This window comes from Phyllopteryx taeniolatus, chromosome 10 (genome assembly GCF_024500385.1).
Source record: "Phyllopteryx taeniolatus isolate TA_2022b chromosome 10, UOR_Ptae_1.2, whole genome shotgun sequence".
NCBI classification, from domain to species: Eukaryota; Metazoa; Chordata; class Actinopteri; order Syngnathiformes; family Syngnathidae; genus Phyllopteryx; species Phyllopteryx taeniolatus.
In genome coordinates, this window is record NC_084511.1 from 18,990,987 (window position 1) to 19,014,484 (window position 23,498).

The following is a 23,498-nucleotide window of genomic DNA, read 5'->3' on the forward strand; positions in this document are numbered from 1 at the left end:
GGGTCTGCAATTCAAAATTATAGATGACATAACAATTCATGTCCTAAATATTTCAACCGCATGGTGGCAGCTCCGATTTGCTCCTAAATAGGACTTGCAGTCCTCACACGTAAAACAAAACAAAAAAAACCATATTTGCCTTTCCAATGCTTATTTTTAGTAGTACGTACTTCCTTCATAAAATTACAAAGTCACATGACCATGACTATTAAAACGCGCTTGCCTACTTCTTGGCTGCCTCTGCCTCTCACATTTCAACACTCGCGCACGAACCCGCTGAACCCATCTGGTTCAGTCTAGGTGAAAGAAGGTGCCAGCCTTGCAGCATCATGCGGCCGTCATGGCAACGCGGGTGGGGGCGGAGCGACTGTTGTGTTGTAGTGTGTAGTGTCTGAGCATGCGGCAGCATCACATGGCGGGGGGATTTGGGGGATTGATGAGGCCGACGGCATCCGATGAGACGATGCACATGCACTGACAGTCATTAGGGAGACACCGAGACGCGCGTGCACATAGGCGAGTAATCACGCACACACTCACGTGAACCCACATTGGATATGATCCGCTCCTAGACTATGGCACCGTCAGGTTCGCGGAATGTCAAACGGAGCTGCAAGAGAGTTTTCTACTGGATCCCGGTCCTATTCATCGCACTCATAGTGGCTTGGTCGTACTACGCCTACGTTGTGCAGCTTTGTTTGGGTAAGAAAACGCATGTCTGGCCACTTGGTGTGCAATCGGTGTGCGTGAGAGTGTATTTGTGAGAGTCGTGAGTCTGATTTGACGATTAGTTTTGTAAACGTGTTCAAACTGACATTGTCTCTAAATATTGTGGATGGAGTGAGTAAATAAGACTCACATGGTCTTGACAGTTCAGTCACCATTTTGAAATGCATACATCTTTTTGGCATTATGTAGTTGTTTACAGGCTTCTCTCTACCTCTCTTTTTTAAACTTGTTATCAAGATATATTCATAGACGTCACTACTTCCCTCTAAACATCTTAAAGACTTAGCGTCATGTTAATGCCCATCTTAATCTGAAATCCAACAAGTACAGCGTTATGTGTTGACAAGAATGAAGCGAGGCCTGGTTTGTTTGTATTGTTAGTCTTCCTCCCTTCTGAACATTAATCGTTTGGGTGTAAACACAGAATCCCTGAATGCTAAACACAAAGTTGGCCTGCATAGAAAGTAATGGCAAATGAAAATAAAGTCTGGAAAAGTGTAAAGCTGAGGGAATGAAGCGGAGTCAAGAATCACAAACCCTGAACCCTGGGATTGAGTGTCCTGGAATGAATTTCTTGAGTTTTGAAGATGACTTGTTTCAAGTGCTGGTCACAGGACAGTGTGACATTGTTTATACATGGGGTACAGCCATCCAATAAAAAGTATGTTTTCCATGTTGTGGAAAAACTAATGATGCTGTAATGGATTTGGGTCACATGGGGCAGCCCGGTGAGAACAAGAGGACAGGACAGTGGCTTGCATATGCTCCGCAGACAAACACAGAGACTGTTGTGTTGGACTAGCGTCAGATGACACTCTTTCAGCAGCTCAGTTAATCCCATTGTCGGGTTTATATAATTCACCTCAAGCAATCTGCGGTTGACCCACTTTTTTTTTATTATTATTTTTTAAAGCAACCAACATCTGCTTTTCAACACTCAGACCATCTATTGCAAGATGAGGCGATTGTTGGAAATGTACACTATAGGTTGGTGTTGGAGTATGAGTACGCCTCACTGTTACACATGTGCAATCTAAAACAGTTACTTTTTTTTAGTGTAAATGCGAATACTATATGTGTTAAGGCAAAGCTCTCGATTTAATGGTCGGTCTACGTCTTTGCCCTCACCGATGGTCATGATCTGTGGGTCGTGACCCAAAGAACAATATCACTGATACTCCGCAGGGTGTCTGGGCTCTCGCTTAGAGACAGGGTGAGAAACTCGGTCATCCGCGAGGGGCTCAGAGTGGAGTCGCTACTCTTCTGCAGCGAGAGAAGCCAGATGAGGTGGCTCAGGCATCTTATTAGGATGTCCGCTGGACACCTCCCTGTTGAGGTGCTCCGGGCACGTCCCGCCAGGAGGAAGGCCGGCTGACCCGGGACGCGCTGGATGTATCCCGGCTGGCTTGGGAACATCTCGGGACCCCCCCGGAAGAGCTGGATGGAAAGTGGCTGGGGAGAGGGATGTCTGGGCTTCCCTGCTTAAGCTATTGCCCCTGCGACACAACCCTAGATCAGTGGAAGAAAATGGATGGATGGATGTGTTAATGGAAGAAGCATATTGAAGTAATAGTTTTTTTTCCTTTTATTTACAATAAGGATTGTCTGTCATTTTATATAGCCAAGTACTTGCCCTCATGGGTTATAACGGTACTGACATACAGTTCGTCATTCCGAGGTTACAAATGGTGTAAGAAAACGTTTTCACACAATTCAAGAAGACACGCTTAGTTAGCACTGTATTTGCAAGTTTTTCATTGGATTGTTTTATATTTATGGTCTATAAATGTTTCTCATACAAATATTTACTCTACTTATGACTTTAATACTCTGTTAGCATAAGTTAATGATATAGCGTGCTTCGACTTACAAATTTGGGTTATGTCGCCACCGTAGAAGCAGTGAAATATTGAATGTGCATCCCAGGTCGGAGTTGCCTTTTATTTAGAAAACAATCTTATTTTGACTGGCATGAATCAGAAACGTTATCACTTGGGGTGTAAACACAACTTTCCAGTGGCATTTAAACAGCCTCTAAAAGATACCATTGGCGTTTTAATTGCATAATTCTCAGACTGCGTAACTGTTCCAGTTCCTTTGGTCTGCATCCTTTGTTTCCTAAAAGGAAGAAAAAATATTGATGTTGCACTTTCCTAAAACATATTCATTTTTGTACATGTAGTCGTAATCAGTTTCTGGGACTCTGAAAGCCGCTTAGGACATGTAAGCACGTGTAGTTAAAATATGATACCAATGTGTTTTCAAAGGCTATTTTAAAAAAATACATTCTCTTTATTGTTCTTATCGCCTCTTAAAACTGCAGGTACCGGTGTAACAACAGTTGAGAACCAATGCTCTATACTATACTATACTATTCTTCCAATACAGTGTAAGTGCTGATGATGGATGATTATGTATGCTTGGCTGAATGTTGTTTAGATAAAGCAGTATCAGTGAATCCCTGTGAAGCAGTGTCTCATTTTATCTGGAATTTTGAAGTCAGCATGAGTGACAACTTCCAGGTGCTTATCAAGTTTGTAGAATGTTTATATACTGTACTTTATACTATACTATACTATAGTATACTATACTATACTATACTATACTATACTATACGTGTCTGGAGCAATCACTAAAACTCAGAACCTGCTTAATTTACTGTACATTTGGTTTCAATGTTAACAAATTCCCACTTCACAAAACACAAGCATGGATTTGTGTTATATAGGTCTCAAGACCACCATATCGGAATATCGTAACATGTATTTGCTTTTTTCATTTTGCAGTTTCAGTTGAAGACACATGGGAGAAGGGTAAGTGTTTCATAAAATGTCTCAAATCAATAAGAATTATTAAATTCCTAGGCATCAGATGTTGAGTTGAATCCAGTCTTTGAGTCCGTGTGGATGCAGCTCTTATCAAAACATTTCTACCAGTCTTTTTCATCTCTGTCCTGACATACTTTTTATGAACTCACTCACTTGGCTAATGTGGAATGCTATTCCACCTTGGAGGATGTTTTAATGTTTTCTATGTCTTTGGAAAAAATCTTAGTAAATATAATGACGTTGGAAGATGTTCTTCTTCAGGAGAAGAAAAAAAAATAATTCCAAAAATGTTATTTGAACCCTTGATCATTTTGTGTGTAATTTGTATGTTTTCTAAGCCTTTTATTTTGATAGGAATTATTAATTGAGATACTCCTGTAACATTTGCATTAAATGACCATTATGTTGACAGATAACACTCACTTGTTTCTTTTTCCCCCCTTTTCAGTTGTCTATTTAATGGTGTACCATGTCATCTTCATCATGTTTATTTGGGCTTACTGGCAAACCATCTTCACCAAGCCCATGAACCCTTTGAGGGAGGTGAGTGAGACAACGATGCAGCTTTATTGACACCTAGATTGTGGCCTCACTGCATTTTGGACTAAGACTACTTCCTGCGGAAATGCCAAGTGGTACACTGATGCTGAGCGCTTAGCCTGACCACTTCAATTCAGCTCTGCATGTAGTGAGAACACGCAACCATTGCAGAGGGCATTTACAGAAACAAAATTCACTTCATTGGAGCCTTTTCTTTATGAGATCACCAAAATTCATTTCCAATTTGGTGATTGTAATATAGATCAGTGATTCTCAAAGTGTTGTACGCTTACCAATAGTACAGTTCAGTTCTACTTAACTTGAAGTACAACACGTTTTCTTTTGATTTTTTACCACGGTTGGTTTTCAAACATTTATTTAGGTACAGATTTCCTTAAAATTTTATGTACAATGCATTTTAATTGAATCATGACTCAATAATTATTTTATTATTACAGTTTTTTTAATCTTACTTGATATAAGCGCAGTGCTAATGATGAAATCCTGAATAATGTTAAAGTGGCTTACAATGTTAAATATACTTTGAAGTATAAAACCTCTGCCTTGTTTTTGATAAATACTTAGGCCTACTATGCTACTGTATTTGAATGTTGGTCATGATGGTTGAACTTGAAGAGTCACATATTTTTTGAGGTGGTACTTGGTGTAAAAACTTTGAGAATCACTGATAAAGATCAAACCTAGGAGCCATTTGTCTCCATCAGGTGTAATTGTTTCTTCATGTATCCTTGGACAGGCAGAACATTCAAGACAACTTTGTTTTGTATTTCCTTTGCGTGGTTCTAGTTCTGCCTGTCTTACTCGGACAAGGAGCTGCTGGAGCGTGAAGACCGGGGTGAGTCTCAGCAGGAGATCCTGAGGAGAATAGCTAAGGAGCTGCCTATCTACACACGCACCAACTCTGGAGGTAGGTCAAGTCCTGGGTGGTTGTTCATATGGGAAAAATTGGTTGTCACCACATAAATAAATGGGCTACATTCCAGTAAAACATTGTCTGAGGTGTGATTTTAACCCTCTTGTTTTATTGAGAGTTGATTTGACCTGTAAATGTCTTTAGAAAAAAAATTTTTTTACACATTTTTGGGATAGAACTTGCTTATTGTTTCTTTTTGTTCTTATCTTATAATTTTTAAAAATCCATTTTTCTTTTTTTATGATTAATTGTCAAAGGAAAATATGACCCATTTTAATTATGATATAGGAGAAGAGAAAAACAACACCAGCATAATCACCCCTCCTCAAGGAAAAAACAATATTTTAAAAGCTGTCAATTATTAAGTATCTAGCAGGTGCAGTCAATTAATGGAATTGCTCAGAATAATTTTTCCTGATCATGTCACTTGTTTGCCTTGACACTTGTTGCTAAGCAGAGTTCGTTGGGTTCAATCATATCTGCCCCATATTGCCACTGAAATAAAAACTATATATTTATAACTAAAATGCCAGTGATTTGACTGAATAGCAAACTTGCGACTGTTAGCACTGTGGCTCTGGAAAGGAACAGGAAGTCAAACAGATGCGGGGTAAGGAAATCAATCCACCAAGAAGCAGCAATATTATGAGACAAATTTATATGCATTCATTTAATTAATTAACTGGTCAAGTGCTTGCAGGGCACTGCTGACGTTAGTTTGATTAAATCGTCTGTCTCCTCAGCAATCCGTTTCTGTGACCGCTGCCAGCTGCTGAAGCCTGATCGATGTCACCATTGTTCAGTTTGTGATGAGTATGCCTCTCCTCTACTCGTGTATCTAAATTTTAAAAAAAGTGAACTCATGATGTACTGACTGACACAATAAGGTTCAATAACACTGATGTCTGACCATGTTGTGTTTCAGATGCATTCTAAAGATGGATCACCACTGTCCCTGGTATGTAGAGTACATGTTGAGCAATAAAGAAAAAAGAAAAACACATTTGGAATAACCAAAGAATTAGACATTGACTGTAATGAGAGCTATAATTATTATTTTAATATTTTCCATATATTTTGTCAATGGAACAAATATATTCAATGTTAGTGACACACAAAGTAAATCTAACAAAATACTTTTGTGTACTAAAAAACATTAACCTTTAGCATTTTCATGACAAGAAAAGCAAACCTAATACTTATCATTGATTTCATTTTGTGAGTGTATTAATCAGCGTACATACTGTATGATGAGTGAGCCCTAAAAGCCAACTTGAATATTTCAAGTTCTTCACATATTTAAATTAGACTGATGGGTGTATGCTGTGTGAATTATATAAGAAAAAAAAAAAATTCTAATGTTTTATTTTGTTCTCTCAGGGTGAACAACTGTGTGGGATTCTCCAACTATAAATCATTTATGCTGTTTTTGGCATATTCGCTACTGTATTGCCTTTTTATAACTGCTACAGACCTTCAATACTTCATTAAGTTTTGGATGGTAAGTAAATAACTTAATAAAATGTACATAATGGACCTACAGTACATTTAGCAGAAGTGTAAGTTACAAAAACGCAATTGTTGTTGGATTTTGGCCTGGTGGTAACGAAAATGTACTGTACATTTTTCCACAAGGCTGGGGGTAAAGCCCATTTTCGTCTGAAAGAATACCTGGTAACCATTTTAGCCATTTAATAAAAACAGTTATAAAATTATTGTAGCTTTTACACCTTATACTAGAGTAGACAACACCCGCTACCTGTCCAGAGGTCAGCATCCACTCTGTTGACATGTATTTGTGTATTTGTAATGCTTCCCCCCCACCAGAATGGCTTTCCAGACACTCAGGCCAAGTTCCACATCCTGTTCCTCTTCTTCTCTGCCTCCATGTTCTCAGTCAGCCTCGCTTCACTTTTCATCTATCACTGCTGGCTTGTCTTCAAGAACAGATCCACTCTTGGTAGGTGTCGTCTGTACTGTGTCTGTCTGCCTCTTCAATGTGGATCTGAAAATAAAATCTGCTCTCAGTCTGCTTGTGTCATGTCAGAATCAACACCCTCATCAGTGCAGGATATTAGACAGGTTTGTGTGTGTGGAGGGAGCAAGTGGATTATCCATGGATAGTGTATGTAGTATTAAAGCCAGACAAATGGGTCAGAAGTGTAAGACATTAAAGCCATTGCTACTCAGGAAGAGAAGTCACAACTGCTCTGACACCAGTCTGGGAACTTCATTGCTGAGGCTATGCTTTTTCCTTTGTTATATACAACTGCATTAAATAAAACCTTCTTCTCCATGGCTGTTTTGTCAGAGGCGGTTCGTGCGCCAGTGTTTCGTCATGGTACAGACAAGAACGGTTTCAGTCTGGGCTCCAGTAAGAATTTCCGTCAAGTGTTTGGTGATGAAGCCAAATACTGGCCTTTCCCGATTTTCTCCAGGTAAGGTTATTTGGTATGACACAATACTGACAAAAGTCATGGGGCACTGCTCTTAATCAGTTAATTAACTATTGTGAAGTACCGGTCTGGGCCACTTAGTTCCCTTGAATATTTATCTTACCAAGACGTAATGGGGCAATTCCATGCTTTTAACTTTGTGGGAACAGTTTGGAAAAAGGTCTCGCATGACTGTGCAAAAAGCAAGGTCCATAATGGCTTGGTTCGGCGTGTAAGAATTTGAGAGCTGTGCACCATGAACTGGTCGCCAGTGAATCGTAGAGCACAACCATTCACACTCACACAGACCGGTTTTAGTAATTTTGTAGACCAGCGGACCCTGTTGGTTCGGAGAGTGGGTGGGCTGCGTTACTGTGGGTGTTTACCGGTAACGTAATTCACTGCCAATTAAAGGGGCTCCTCTCATTCCCTTTGAATGTGGCGCAATGACAGTCTCGCATGGAGACATCTCTTTGCGGACGAGGACGATGCGTAATCGCAGCGATCCATGCGTGAGTGGAGCATTGTCACCGCTCTTCGCAGGTGTGGCAACAGACAATATGAGCGGGTACACTTATTAAATACAGAATGAGCTGGTGATAACCACTAGCGACTTAAATATGTCTGCGGACTTCAGTATCTATCCCCACCCGATCGTTCGTGTGCCCCTCTATAGCTGTGCCGGCCAGTGGGATGATTTCAAAAATATAATAAGGATAATGAAAATAATAATAATGCATTCAATTAATTGATTTCAACAATGATTCAGAGGGTTGCATGCCCGCCGTTCACATATTTATGAATGGAGTACGTCTGATGTCCACCACACGTCTGCAGAACTCACCTATCTGTCCGCCTGTGACCTGATGAAATTCACCAAAATCGCATTAGCCCAGTGGTCTACCTACTGCACCGGAACACACAGGAACACCGAGCTTCTCACAGAACGGTCTGCCAAACTGGCAAACACGCGCAGCATGCCGTGCACTTGCACGAAAATCAGGATACGCCAGCATTTCTATGAAACTAGAGCCCAAAGATTCAAACCAAGAACCTCTCACCTGTGACGCAGAGACACTAACCACAATGTTCCACCACAAACTAGCTGAGACAAAAAAAGATTGTTTGTCCTCACAATTTCCAATACGGTCTGTATAAAATGTATTTTGTTTTTGTATCATCTCAACTGTACAGTTTAGGGGATGGGTGCTCATTCCCAACATGCCTGGTGAATATTGACCCTGAGCAACCCTCTTCGCCCACTAGCTACAACCCTGCACAAAAAGGGTATGTTCACAATACAGTTTTGGCAAATAGCAAAAAATGCAAAGCTGTCTGCAAGTCAATGATTCATGAATATCCCCACGAAGTCATTGGATGAGGCCACATCTGATTCCACCATGTTTGTAGAATTTCTCATCAACTTACAACTTTTCTGAACAAAAGAAAGAACCTGGTGTCCTCTGCATGATATTCAGTAGCGGAGCTAGCTGTTGCTACCCTCCTCCCAGTCATAACAAATGTTAAAAATCTCATGTTCTATGCCTCGGTCCAGGAAATAAATAAATAAAAAGAAAACAAATTCTGCATTACAGTGTATACGACATAAGACGGTTGTAGTCAAAGCATTGCGTTTCTCCTAAACACAATTTTTAAATCCTCATACTGAAATAAAAATATTATTTTACATCAACGCAAGAATACAATAGTTTTTCATATTATTCATATTTCATATGCTTTACTGATCTTGAAACTTCGGTGACTAATTAGAGCTGTTAAACCACACACATGAACTGTGTTGGTTTAATAAAGGATTGGCATCAACCTGTCAGGTCTTGTAAAATGATTTCAGTGTTTACTTTTAGTGATTATAATTACTGTTAAGTATTTAAAGAGAAAATCAAGTGAGGAGCTTTTTTTTAAAGTGGATTATTAAAGTGGATTCTTTGTGGATATTTATGCCTGCAGTACTGCAGAGGTTCACCACTTCCCTTTCAAATCAGTGAGGGAGAGTCAAAGCCGGTTGCTCAGCAGTACCGCCTCTTGGACTGAAAGTGACATCGCGGCAGATGACAAGAATGGTATACTGTACCGTCAGTGAATTGATATGTTTATATTTTTCTGATATTCTTATAACGATTGTTATTTCATTGTCTATTTGTTTAGGCACTAATAACCCACTGATGACCACAGAAAATGAGCCATAGGGAAACAGATCTTCTATTGAGAAGTGTAAGTTTACATACATAAAGACATTACCTACATACAGTGGGTACGGAAAATATTCAGACCCTCTTAAATTTTCCACTCTTTGTTATATTGAAGCCATTTGCTAAAATCATTTAAGTTCATTTTTCCTCATAAATGTACACACATGACCCCATATTCACAGAAAAAAATGTAATTTTTGCAGATTTATTAAAAAAGAAAAACTGAAATATCACACAGCCATAAGTATTCACACCCTTTGCTGTGACAGTCATATTTAACTTGGTTTCTTCTGATCATCCTTGAGATGGTTCTACACGTTCATTGGAGTCCAGCTGTGTTTGATTATACTGATTGGACTTGATTAGGAAAGCCACACACCTGTCTATATAAGACCTTACAGCTCACAGTGCATGTCAGAGCAAATGAGAATCATGAGGTCAAAGGAACTGCCTGAAGTGCTCAGAGACAGAATTGTGGCAAGGCACAGATCTGGCCAATGTTACAAAAAAATTCTGCTGCACTTAAGGTTCCTCCATAATCCTGAAATGGAAGATGTTTGGGACGAGGTGGCCGTCCGGCCAAACTGAGCACTTGGGGGAGAAGAGCCTTGGTGAGAGAGGTAAAGAAGAACCCAAAGATCACAGTGGCTGAGCTCCAGAGATGCAGTCGGGAGATGGGCGAAAGTTCTAGAAAGTCAATCATCACTGCAGCCCTCCACCAGTTGGGGCTTTATGGCAGAGTGGCCCGACGGAAGCCTCTCCTCAGTGCAAGACACATGAAAGCCCGCATGGAATTTTCTAAAAAACACCTGAAGGACTCCAAGATGGTGAGAAATAAGATTCTCTGGTCTGATGAGACCAAGATAGAAATTGTTGGCCTTAATTGTAAGTGGCATGTGTGGAGAAAACCAGGCACTGCTCATCACATGTCCAATACAGTCCCAACAGTGAAGCATGGTGGTGGTGTTTTTCAGCTCCAGGGACAGGATGACTGGTTGCAATCGAAGGAAAGATGAATGGGACCAAGTACAGGGGTATCCTGGAGGAAAGCCTTCTCCAGAGTACTCAGGACCTCAGACTGGGCCGAAGTTTCACCTTCCAACAAGACAATGACCCGAAGCACACAGCTAAAATAACGACGGAGTGGCTTCAGAACAACTCCGTGACTGTTCTTGAATGGCCCAGGCCGAGCCCTGACTTAAACCCAATTGAGCATCTCTGGAGAGATCTGAAAATGGCTGTCCACTAACGTTCACCATCCAACCTTAGAGAACTGGAGAGGATCTGCAAGGAGGAAGGATCCCCAAATCCAGGTGTGAAAAACTTGTTGCATCATGCCCGAAAAGACTCATGGCTGCATTAGCTCAAAAAGGTGCTTCTACTAAATACTGAGCAAAAGGTCTGAATACATATGGCTGTGTGATATTTCAGTTTTTCTTTTTTAATAAATCTGCAAATATTTCAACAATTCCTTTTTTTTCTGTCAATATGGGGTGCTGTGTGTACATTAATGAGGAGAAAAATGAACTTGTATGATATTAGCAAATGTCTGCAATATAACAAACTGAAAAATTTAAGGGGGGTCTGAATACTTTCCGTACCCACTGTATGTGATTACCGTTGAATGCCATAGAATGTTTTTTCTAATTTAACAGGTCAGTGCTGCTCCCTTCTCAGTGGGATGTGTAGCAATGGTGACATAACTAGTGCATTTTCCTGACGTCTAAACAGTGTTAACTTCAATGTCAGCAGCATGCCCTTTTGGTCTCTGAAAGGACTTTCATAGTAAAGTGTGACAATTCTCACTTTGTATTCCAACGACCTTGATATCCTTTTGATGTCAAACTCAAGGCCCGGGGCCCAGATCCAGTCAACCACATCAGTTTGCGTGGCTGACTACAGCAACTACTTCGTTTCTTTCTAAATGAATTTGTTCTTTTCATTTTTGTAAAAATATGCAGAAAATTCTTTACTTTTTCTCAGTGTTTACTGATTCTACAAGCATTTCTTTTCACCAAATCCCATAATATAAATTGTGCAATTATATTTGTTTGGTTGTCACTTTTACATGGCTTTTGATTTCAAATGCAATTGGTTGTTAAACATATATATATATATATACCAATAAAATGCTGGGGAAATTGTGTATATTATATGATATTCAGTCATAACGCCCCTCTGAGGAAAACCATAACCATGATTTGGCCCGGGATGAAAATGAGTCTTACACCCTTTGTAAAAAATAAATAAATAAATAAATAAAAAATGCCCTAAGTTATTGACTGTTTGTAAATGGAGGACCAGTGGCAATGTTTTCATGCTAAGCTGCATATGAGAATAACTGTATTGTGTTGTAACTTCTCTGCAAAGCAAGAGATTGGTTGTTTACCTATGGTATGGTGCATTTCAAAAGTTGATTATCATAGAAAACTTTAAGTAGTTTAATTACAAAAATGAAAATCATAATTATATACTGTATATTCACTACATACAGTGAAATATTTGTTTATATGATTATAGCCAAAAGTCACAAGACATTGGAAAATTACATAAGAAACAATATTTTTTAAAATGAATACAGAAATTAGGTAGGAATATGTAATGAATCTCCACTACTCTCAAAAACAAAATTTCAACTGCACCTTTACTGGTGAACTTAATTTGACTTCTAAACGTTTAAATGCACATTTGCAACTGTTCAACATTTAAGTACTTTTTGAACAACTTGTTCTCAAATAAAGTCATAACAGGTGTTTGATCCATGAATCAACCAATACATTTCCAGGTTCAATTAGAATTGGTATTTAAACAGTCTTCTATCGTGTTGTTCACATTTTGACATCGTGAGACCAAGACGAAAAATTGATCAGCAGTAACCTGCTACAAGGATTCTAACAAGAATCGGTACATAAGAATTGTTCTCTGCAAGTGTCACAGAGTGGCATCAGAAGGTTGCAACAGAGATACAGAGACTGGAAGAGTCACAGAAAGGCACAAAAGTGGACAACCCTGTAAATATATAATTTATATGAACAGTTGGACGTGTATTAAAAAATTATTAACTCATATCAAGTTCATGTGTAATGGTTAGAGTGCGTTTTAGGTTCATCCTGAAATTTCACCCAAAATCCGAATATCCCTAACTTTTTCCACTTTTGAAGTTCTGAAAATAATGAACTTTTCTATGACATAATAAAATTCATTGAGATGCACTTGTATATTCAATTTTGAATTTAATCATGCTGTAAAATTTGAAAAATGTTAACGTCTTTTTTTTGTTTTTAAAGCCCCATCGTGACAGCTAAGCTCTATTTTTCTATCCTTCTGTCTGTGTGAGTCTAAATCCAGTGTGGACGTGATCTATTTTTGTGATCTTTACAACAATTGAAGAAAAATGTTTATCATCTCATTCCATTCTCTAACTCACATAAAAACAAATGTTCAGATATTCAGTCAAAGATGCAAAATAGCATGTTTTCATTATAAAAGCTTTGGGCCTTTATTAACAAAATCTAAAAACAATCCTCAATATTGCATACTCTTGTTCCTTTACAGTGTCAAGGACACTGCAAACAAGAAAACACAAACATCAGTCATCATCCTGACACTAAATTGGATTCATACCTACAGTATATGTAAGAAAATCCACACACCCGTTCAAATGGCAAGTTTTTGTGATAAACAAATGATAAGATAATTATTACAAATTTTTCCCATTTATGTGACCTATAATCTGAACAACTCAATTGAAAAAATATTTGGGTGAAGTAAAAAAAAAAACTGCTATGATGTGGTTGGACACCTTCTTATGACTGGGGATGTGGCTGTGTTTGCAAATACTGTTTCAATACAAATAACCAATCACATTAAAGCTCATATTAAATGGGAGTCAGCATCGTTAAACCCATCGTCATTAACCCAATATGAAGTTCAGATGTTCTAATATGCTTTTCCTGAAATATTTTGGAGTCACCTCTTACAGAAGAAGAATCACCTTTATTGTCATGAACATGCATGCACACGAAATTTGTTCTCTGCATTTTACCATCACAGTGAACACATTGGAGCAGGGGTCAGCTGAAGCACCTGGGGTATCAGTATCTTGCTCAAGGACACCACAGCTGTGAGTCTGGGTGATGTTGGTGGATGGTCCAGTTGGGGTCTTGAACCTAAATCATCTACAGCCACAGGTGATGATCTTAACCATTGGGCCACAACTGCCCAGCACAAGCAATGAACCTTAGAGAGCTTCCATCGCATCAGAGAGATCTCATCAGGAGGGGTACAAAATAATTTCCAATGCATGATATGTACCAGTGAAGTCAGTCATCATCCAATGGAAAACATATGGTACAGCAGTGACATTAACAAGAATGTTAAATAGACTGCACTTATATAGCGCTTTAGCTACACCTCATGGTCCCCAAAGCGCTTTACAAAGCCTCACATTAACCCATTCACACACATTCATTAGGGACGCTACCACGAGGCCGACAGCAACTGCTGAGCTACAGGAATTTCTGCCAAGTACGGACCAGCTGTTTAGAACGTGACAATAATCATCTTGCATTTTCTTCATATGCCTGGGCTATGGGATAGGGTGGCATCACATAAGTCATCTCACAGAGAAAAACATCAACGCACTGCTACATTTTGCAAAAACACACTTGAACTGCATGTGGGAAAATGTATTTTGGTCCAATGAAAGCAAGGTTGACATTTTTGGCCATAATTCCTAATGAAACATTTGGTGCAAACACAACAGTGCTCTGCATCAGAACACCACCATGCCTACAGTGACGCATGATAGTGGCAGCATAATGCTTTGGGGGTTTTACTGGGGCCTTAGTCAAGGTGGAGCGAATAAAGAACAGTTGCAAATACCAGTGAGTGTTAAAAAAAATGGTCAGGAAAGGCCTACTTGAACAGCTTAACTTTATCTGAGGTGATTCAGAGGCACTGCCATGATGTCAGGTGTGTGGTGACTCACATTTAACATGAGCTTGAATGTGAGTTGTTAATTCTGAACACATCACCAGTTATAAGAGGGTGTTCACGCTTATGCAACCACATTACCTCAGTTGTTTATTTTTACTTCCCCTCTTGAAAATGTATTTTATTTGCCATTGATTTGTACAGGGTATAAGTCACATTAGTGGGAAAAGATCTGAAATTATTTATCTTGGTGTCAATTTTTATATCACAATAAAACGGGATTTAAACAGGGGTGTGTAGACTTTTTATATCCACTGTATATGCCAGAACACGTACAAATGTACTACTCAACAACACAGCTTTTGTTGAAAACTTTTGGAACATGCGGTTCCCCTATGCAGCATCTTAGAATAGGAAAGCAACACAAACATAAAACAATCACTTCCAAAGGCCAATGCTAGACACAAACACCACCCAAAAAAATTAAATAAATAAATAAAAAAGTATGTTAAAATGCTAGGTGTTTTCCAAGGAGTAAAAGTGTATTTTTTTTTCTTTTATTACAACACTAAAACTCTACAAAAGCAACTTCCATTAAAACAAAATGAATGAAAACGTACTCACGACAGAGTATTTTAGAAAGATAACCTCTGCATGTGCTACATCAGGTGAGTTTTCTTACATTTCAATTTGGAGATCATTGTCACCTCATGTGGGCATACAGTATGTCTGCAATCGCACGCTTCTTAAGTGAACAATAGCATTTGTGTGCACAAAAAATCCAATCTAAGCTTTGACATTTCACAGATACATACATGCAAAAATGTACGATGGCTGACAGACTTCTCACATTGGGGTTTTTCAGTGGAAATAACAAAACAAACAAGCACAGAAAGCACAGGATTGTAAAAATTATACCATCCATGTTCATATGGGCTCCCTTTCTCATTTTGAGGCATTATGGTAAAGTGTGGTATCTGTGGTATAGAGCTGTGCCTCTTTCTAGAGAACTGGCAAAATAAATTAAATGTTTAAAAGGATGCAGTTAACCTTAAGGCTGAGTGTGGCAAAATGTTAGAACATTACGTGAGCACTGCATGTTCACAATGTAAAATGTGAACGTATAGAAAAAAACAAAGAGCAGAGAGATCAAGATACATACTTTCCATATAAAAGCAAGTTAGAGCTTTAAAGTGCAAAAAAATTCTACAGAATATTTTAGTAAAACTAAAATCCCATTTTTTCAAGCATGTTAAATTGTTTTGAACCACCCAGACGCCTGCGCTGCTCTGCAGGAGTTTAAAGATTAAGCTCACACCAGCGTAGCTGTGTCATGTGTGATGCCAACTGTGGTAATTTTCACTGTTAATCATTTCAATTGTCTACGACAAATGACAAACCAATGACAAACAGCTGGCTAAATGTAGCAATTCCTCAATTCCTTATCATCCGGGTGTCCAAGCTTGGCCTCTGGGCCGCACTGCGAATTGCAGGATAGTGTGAGTGTGCTGTCATGACTGCTGCTTGTTAGCTTCTTCTTCATAAGCGTTCCCTGTTCCGTTCTGGACATAGGCGGATCCAGAGCCAAGCCCATACAAGTGGCCACAATACTTTGCATCATCAATATGATCCTCAAAGAACATCTGGTGGAAACACATACATTGAGCGTAGACATCTACAAATAAATACACTCATTTGATGTACACACATCGCAAGAGCTGTCTTGAAGATTTGACTTCACAAAGATAATGCTCCAGTGTAGAATTGCACATTTGTAATGTTTTGGGCACCCTGTTCACTTACATTTGGAAGGTTGAATATTAGAAACAGCTACTCACTGAAAAATACAACTTCAACAATAAACAGTGTGTGAACATAATTATGTATTGGTAGAATTTCTAATACAGCTCTTGTTTTGGGTCTTACTAAATTATGCACTTTGTTGTTGCCAGTGAGTGTATAACAGCATTAAAAGAATCAGAATTACTGCATCGGTCAATAAGAACATGGGATTTTCCTGTGCAAAAGCATTAAAGTGTCCTGTCGTTCTGGTAATGCCTGGATCAGATGATAAATTTGGTCTTTCACGATGGCACAACATCAGACTACTGCCTTAAAAACTTGCCACATCTCGGTCAGCCACTGGCAACACTACACAACATTTATTACGACGTCCCATTTTTTACAATCTCTGGGCGTTATCGTGTCAAATCAAAGACTGTCCGGGAGGCGGTACCAGAAAACATGTCACCGGTCAACGCGACTGGATACAATCATTACTATGGCGACAACAACAACAAATGATCACACCAATGTATTGTGTAGGGGGTGGGGGATGGGAATGAGGAAAAACGTGTGGTGGTCATCATTGGTGCTTGGAAGAGGACATTTTGGGCTGTCTGTTAAAGGAGGGCTTGAGATAAACTATATTGCCAAAAGCATTCACCCACCTGCCTTGACTCAGATATAAATATACAGTAAGTGAAGTCCTATTCTTAATCCACAGGGTTTAATGTTGTTGGAACACAAAGGGGCCCATCTCCAAACTGTTCCTACAAAGTTGGAAATGTCCAAAATATTAGCCCCTGAGCTTCAGTGAATGTCTGGGTCTGACTTTTGGACAGTCAAAAGGTCTGGGTCTGACTTTTGGACAGTCAAAAGGTTTGGGGATTACCCCTTTCTGTTCCAACATGACTGTGCACCAGTGCACAAAGCAAGGTCCATAAAGACATCGATGAGAGAATTTGGAATGAATGAACTTGACCGGCCTGGACAGAGTCCTCCCCTCAACCCGATAGAACACCATTGGTTTGATTTCGAGTGGTTGGTGAGTCAGGCCTTCTCGTCCAACATCAGTGTGTCTCACAAATATGCTCCTGGAAGAATGGGCAAAAAACTACCATAAACTCACTCCTAAACCTTGTTGAAAGCCTAAAGTTGAAACTAGCTGTTAGAGCTGCAAAGGGCTCGAGAATGGGCTATCACTTAAAATCATATGTGAGTCAAGGCAGGTGAGCGAATACTTTTGGCAATATAGTGTATGTTCACATACTTTTAATATGGCTCGCAAGCAGACAACAAAACATTATGTAGCCTAGCAAGCTAGCACTAAAATTTGTACATAAATATGCCGACGTTCTGTCGAATTATGCTCCGAAACTTCGGTAAACATTGTTTTGTGCGTGTGAATAAATGTTGACAACGACAAGCAGGGGAGGCGATGCACCGGTCACAATATGCAACCTTATTGGTCAACGTGATCTGTTGGAGAGTTGATATGTCACACTACATGGAGGATTAAAAAAATAAATAAAACATGCGAGACTTTTCATTTTGGCATCGTAGCGCTATCGCAGGGCCAAATCGCTGGTCGTGGATTATGTCACACTACAAGAAGTTTTGTCTTCCCCGACAAAATATGTCGGGCCCGATCTGAGAAATCGCCCGCGATAGAAAATCGGGCCAATATCCAGGCTAAAATCCTGTGGTCTGATCTAGGCATAAGGGACCTACCTCCCTCATCTTGAAGAAAGCCATGCCTGTGAGCAAAGAGTCAGAGCCTGCTTGATGTTGTGGTCCGATCCTCTCTAGCTCCAGCTGCTCAGCTACTTCCTGCAGTCCACCCTGAATACATACAATACCTGTCAATCATGTCACCAGCCACATCCTCGGTCAAAATCAAGCCCTAGAATGATGAAAGAGAATGTTGTGTACCTTGAGAATTTTGCAGCTCTTCATTAGGTACTTGACATCATAAATGATTGGAAAGTATAAGCGAACAAGCTCAAAGAAATCAATCTCTTCCTCAGGCAGTTTGGAATTGGAGAGAACCTTGATCAGGTATCCAAAGTCATACCCACTGAAAAACAGTCACACGTTATGAGAGGTAAACGGAATTACGTCCCTTCAGCACATACATCCAGACCAATTAAAATTGGGCGAGAATAACAATTTGCTGATTAATGTTCAACAACTTGGCAGGACAGTGTCACATTAGTTAGTACAGCCGTCTCATAGTCAATTAATTCATAACTCCAGGGGAGGTTGCATGTTGGATGCTTCTGTGGGTTTTCTCTGGGTACTCCAGCTTTCTCCACATTAAAAAAACAGGCATGATAGGTTAATAGAAAGGACCACGAGTAGCTGTGGGCCTGTTTCAAAAATAGCCCACCAGTTGTAGCAGTGATCACCTTAAAATATAAACACTTAAAGAGATTCATTGAAATAAAGTATTGCATGTTGATATTTAGTGCCCGACTGGTTAGCCTCACAGTTCTGAGGACCAGGGTTCAAATCCGGCCTCCACTGTATGGAGTTTGCATGTTCTCCCCGTGCCTGCGTGGGCTTTCTCCAGGTACTCCGGTTTCCTCCCACATCCCAAAAACATGCACGGTAGGTTAATTGAAGACTCTAAATTGCCCATTGGTGTGAATGTGGGTACGAATGGCTGTTTGATTATATGTGCCCTACGATTGGCTGGCGACCAGTTCAGGGTGTACCCTGCCTCTCGCCCAGAGTCAGCTGGGATAGGCTCCAGCACGGCCGTGAGCCTAGCGAGGATAAGCGGTATGGAAAATTAATGAATAAATTAATGAATGTTGATATTTGTTTCCTACCTTGTTAAAACTTGTTGATAATTATTGTGAGAAACATGATGATTAAAATGATGTGTCCTCACAAACAATATCATTAATTATATAATTAATAATGGATAGTAATTAGAGCAAATTTGTTATTTCATTCGTGTGTTTCAAACCGATAAGCCCTGTTTCAAAAAAGGCTGGGCAGCACCTTTGCAAAAGTGTTTTGTCAGTTTGTCAATACCCTACACAGAGACACTGTCAGGAGTGCATTAGTGTACGTATTGTTAAATGTAACAGGCACACAAATTGAATCCCTGATACATGCAGAGACTAAGCGATATAGAATATTATTTAAATTATCTTTTGAAATTTCATCCCTCCCTGGCCTTATCTAATGCCTTCAATTTAATTTCTAATTATTATTTTAAAACTTGTCAGTGCGACAGAACAACATCAGTGACTGTAGAGACAGAATTTGCACACGCACTGCCTCGCTGTCTGTACACCCAGCAGCCTCGCGCAGACTTGTTTATTTTCCCCCAGGTTAGCAAAAAAACAAAAAAAAAAGTAAAAAAGAAGGAGTTGGACAGATTCTGAAACAAAACAAGGGGAAACATATGTAACGTGCACAGTCCATTAGTGAGGGGCGTGGCTTTAATCACAGATGCAGAGCAGGAGAAGGGAGTAGTGAAGTGAGGCTACATTCAAATTATACTAGCAATTTGAGAACTGCAAACTCTACCTTTAAATGTAGAGTAAACGTGTCTGGGAAGAAATTGGGGGCAAATCGGAGTGCACTTCTTGGGCGCAACCACCAGAGGCACTAATAATTCAGTCTCAACTAGTTAGTGATCTAAAAATACAAAGTATTGAACAGGGCTGCACAATATGAGAAAAAAATGAATGTATATGATTTGATAAAATGAATGAAAATTATTTTTGTGTAACTCTTCGATATATACTGCAATCCGAAAGAATACAGGATAACATAGTCGTGACATGTTGAGGGACCTTCCCAAGTGGAACCAAAAACTAACAACAAAATTATTAATTTATTTATTTATATTTTGGGATCCACCTCACCCGGCACCCGAATGAGTATAATCGAGATAGAAAATGGATGGATGAATTACATTTATTCAAATGTCCATACCTAATAGACTGTTGATTTGAGTAATGCAGCTTTGTGAGTTGCAATAAAATGACAGCAAATGGATAAAAAAAGATGACAGGATACCTGTGAAATGACAGCCACTTGATCCCATCACACAGTACCACTCCTGATGTCATCAATAGCTCTGCAAAGTACAACGCCTCTATGCCTTCGTCCTCGAGCTTCTTGAACTGAATTCCTGCAGTTGTCAGAAGTTCAATAGAGTCCTGTGCGTACATATCCTCTCTAAAAAGGAGATGGGGAAAAGTGGCGAGTTTAGGGATGATTCAATTTTGATTTTAGCTCACTTAGCATCACATAACTGCAAACATCACATCACTCGCGCAGTTCTACCTCTGTGCAGCTCATTTCCAGTTTGCTAATGTAAGATACAATTACGTGTAAAGCATTTTAAGCATTTCACTGTGTTTAAAACCCATGACAGAGTGAAAGAAACAGGAGAGTCATCTTACGTGAGGTTAAACTTAAAATTGAACTGCCACGTTGATGTTCCTGGAGGATATTCCCCTTGCTCATTCATAAAGGTGAGGCCCAGCTGGATTATCTTGAGTAAATCCACATTGCAGCGCATTAACTGGTATTGATAATCAGCATTGCTTCGGAATTCTCCAATTGGTCTGGCTACTACGCCTGGAAACTCTGTGTCCTGCAGAGGACAAACCTGTTACCTAAAAGGGAAGCCAATATACCACAAGTACATCTTTTCAGGGCACTGTGCATTTACAGTACCTTTGTGTATCACTCACCATGGCAATATAGTTGTATTTTCGAATGACATGTCTAATTCTCTTCATCTCCTCCTCCAGATTGCTGGCCCAAACCTCACATATTCTTTGGCTGTGATCCACAGTAGCTGCGGGCATAGTGCCACTACAACATGCAAACAGAAAAAGAACTACTTATCAAAAAAGCGGTTCGTAATGATTCCTTGATTCACTAGACATGCTTACAGTCACAGGAGGTGGCAAGGCAAATGAAGCATGGATGTCAACAAACTAATCATCACACATGAATTGTTAAAATAGATAATCCTCTGACGGTCACTAGTGAGCAGTAGGCAGTATGCATTTTTGATTACTTGCACAGCTAAATGTGTAAGTTAAGCAAACACTGTGTGTAGCTGTGTCTTTGGAAGCCGGCTGTTAACATTAGCTCGCAGCGGCACTTTGGGCTAACTAGCAGCTAGCTAGTTTCCACACTAAGCATCTGCGAACGTGTGCAAGACAGTTGGCTCTCAGGCGTGTATTTCATTTCCACGCCTGTTTCTTGTTCACAGCCGTCCCACGGAATAAACAAGAGTGTGTGTTGACGTGAGAAGTCAAGTTAGAGCAGGATACACACACGTTACCTCGCTCACAGTCGGGTGCCACTTCGACTTACTGAAGCTACGTTAACTTACCCTTCCCCAAACCGTTTCAAGCGTCTACTATCTAAACCTCTTAAATTCACCGTGGGTTTCCCTCTAACTTTTTTTTTTTTAATAGTCGTCAATTCAGCATTGAATGGATGTCAACCTGCGCTTGCCATCATAGCTAACCTACAACGTGACGTCATCACGTAGCCTATTACGCAACGAGCGTACGTTAACGTCGATGGCAAACATTATTTCAGCCAAATACAAAAAGGTTTACATTCATCAGACACATTAAAAAGTTAAATAAACTGTTCATTCATTAAAAATGAAAATCTTGAATTGAATTTTCTTTTGTTGCCTCACATATAAAGCGTGTGAAATCCTTTTCAGTGTAAATTACTGTTTACCTCATTACATTAATCATGAATCATCATATCATATATCAATACGAAAGTGAAAATGTGTGCTACTATTAATATTGTGACCTAAATGCTTAACACCAACTGAAAATGCTGTTTTTGAAGTATGACAGATATATGATCGGACCAAGAGTACCAAAATAATAAGAATAACAAAAGAATACAGGAATACAATATTAATTAAATGTTTCATGAAGTACCTAATTATTTCAATATTTATTTATTTCAATACTTATTTTTCTATTTCAATATTCATTCATTTATTTCAATATGTATTATATTATTTCAATATTTATGGCAATATTTATGTAATCTTTTCTATAGTTAATTATTTCAATTTTTATGATGATAATGATAATGATGATTGTTATTCTTATTATTATTATTATTATTCAATTATGTCACTTGTCTCATGCAGGGATAAGCAACTGGATGGGGCTGGATCAACGCTAGTCCCGCATAGAGAATGTCAGATAAAATTATTTCATGACACGCAGGGGAAAACAGTGACAAAATTAAATAAATAGTGAAATACCATAATTAAATATATAAAAATAATTTGCAAAATATTGAAATACATTCATAAATATTGAAATATTTAAATACATTGAAACAAATATTTAAATAAATGAATATTTAAGGCGGCACAGTGGACGACTGGTTAGAGCGTCAGCCTCACAGTTCTGAGGACCTGGGTTCAATCCCCGGCCCCACCTGTGTGGAGTTTGCATGTTCTCCCCGTGCCTGCGTGGGTTTTCTCCGGGCACTCGGGTTTCCTCCCACATCCCAAAAACACGCATGAATTGGAGACTCTAAATTGCCCGTAGGTGTGAATGTGAGTGCGAATGGTTGTTTGTTTGTATGTGCCTTGCAATTGGCTGGCAACCAGTTCAGGGTGTACCCCGCCTCATGCCCGATGATAGCTGGGATAGGCTCCAGCACGCCCGCGAACCTAGTGAGGAGAAGCGGCTCAGAAAGTGGATGGATGAATGGATGGAGGAATATTTAAATTAATCAAATACATATTGAGGCGGCACGGTGGACGACTGGTTAGCACATCTTCCTCACAGTTCTGAGGACCAGGGTTCAAATCCCAGTCCTGTGTGGAGTAAGCATGTTCTCCCCGTGCCTGCGTGGGTTTTCTCCGGTTTCCTCCCAAAAACAAGCACGATAGGTTAATTGAAGACTCTAAATTGTCCACAGCTATGAATGTGAGTGGTTGCTTATTTATATGTCCCCTGCGATTGGCTGGCGACCAGTTCAGTGTGTACCCCGCTTCTCGCTTGGAGATAGCTGGGATAGGCACTAGCACGCCCGAGACCCTAGTGAGGATATGCAGAATGGAAGATGAGTGAAT

The 23,498-nt window shown here is 39.5% G+C and overlaps 2 protein-coding genes across 13 annotated transcripts in view; one reads left to right on the forward strand and one right to left on the reverse strand.

The window, feature by feature from the left end:
* The first annotated feature begins 386 nt into the window (after positions 1 to 386).
* zdhhc2 (zinc finger DHHC-type palmitoyltransferase 2) overlaps positions 387 to 23,498 on the forward strand; it is a 28,856-nt gene continuing 5,744 nt past the window's right edge. Inside the window, exons 1-14 of one of the 9 annotated variants that reach the window (XR_009790410.1) lie at positions 387 to 702; positions 3,516 to 3,542; positions 4,006 to 4,100; positions 4,905 to 5,025; positions 5,775 to 5,844; positions 5,957 to 5,989; positions 6,412 to 6,532; positions 6,667 to 6,705; positions 6,859 to 6,991; positions 7,343 to 7,469; positions 8,661 to 8,753; positions 9,435 to 9,547; positions 9,633 to 9,698; positions 21,175 to 21,281. Coding sequence is in view for 7 of the 9 variants with exons in the window: in XM_061787094.1 (XP_061643078.1) it covers positions 576 to 702; positions 3,516 to 3,542; positions 4,006 to 4,100; positions 4,905 to 5,025; positions 5,775 to 5,844; positions 5,957 to 5,989; positions 6,412 to 6,532; positions 6,667 to 6,705; positions 6,859 to 6,991; positions 7,343 to 7,469; positions 8,661 to 8,753; positions 9,435 to 9,547; positions 9,633 to 9,673 (1,140 nt within the window). In the remaining 2 variants the exon portion in view is untranslated. Of the gene's footprint in view, positions 703 to 3,515; positions 3,543 to 4,005; positions 4,101 to 4,904; positions 5,026 to 5,774; positions 5,845 to 5,956; positions 5,990 to 6,411; positions 6,533 to 6,666; positions 6,706 to 6,858; positions 6,992 to 7,342; positions 7,470 to 8,660; positions 8,754 to 9,434; positions 9,548 to 9,632; positions 13,086 to 13,729; positions 15,669 to 21,174; positions 21,311 to 23,498 lie in introns of those variants that run through there. The other 8 variants (XM_061787094.1, XM_061787095.1, XM_061787092.1 and 5 more) reach the window with 8 other exon arrangements.
* Positions 13,653 to 21,928, reverse strand: cnot7 (CCR4-NOT transcription complex, subunit 7). Of its 4 annotated transcripts, none has more exons than XM_061787098.1 (7): positions 21,768 to 21,928; positions 21,115 to 21,238; positions 20,821 to 21,014; positions 20,432 to 20,593; positions 18,326 to 18,470; positions 18,125 to 18,235; positions 13,653 to 16,254 (listed from the first exon to the last, which is right to left on the reverse strand). In XM_061787098.1, the coding sequence occupies exons 2-7, from the start codon at positions 21,229 to 21,231 to the stop codon at positions 16,123 to 16,125; spliced, it is 861 nt and encodes a 286-aa protein (XP_061643082.1). In that variant the 5' UTR covers positions 21,232 to 21,238; positions 21,768 to 21,928; the 3' UTR covers positions 13,653 to 16,122. The 4 variants fall into 4 exon arrangements, with proteins under 4 accessions (XP_061643082.1, XP_061643083.1, XP_061643085.1 ...); XM_061787099.1 differs by having other exon boundaries at positions 21,717 to 21,846; XM_061787101.1 differs by lacking the exon at positions 21,768 to 21,928 and adding an exon at positions 21,319 to 21,454.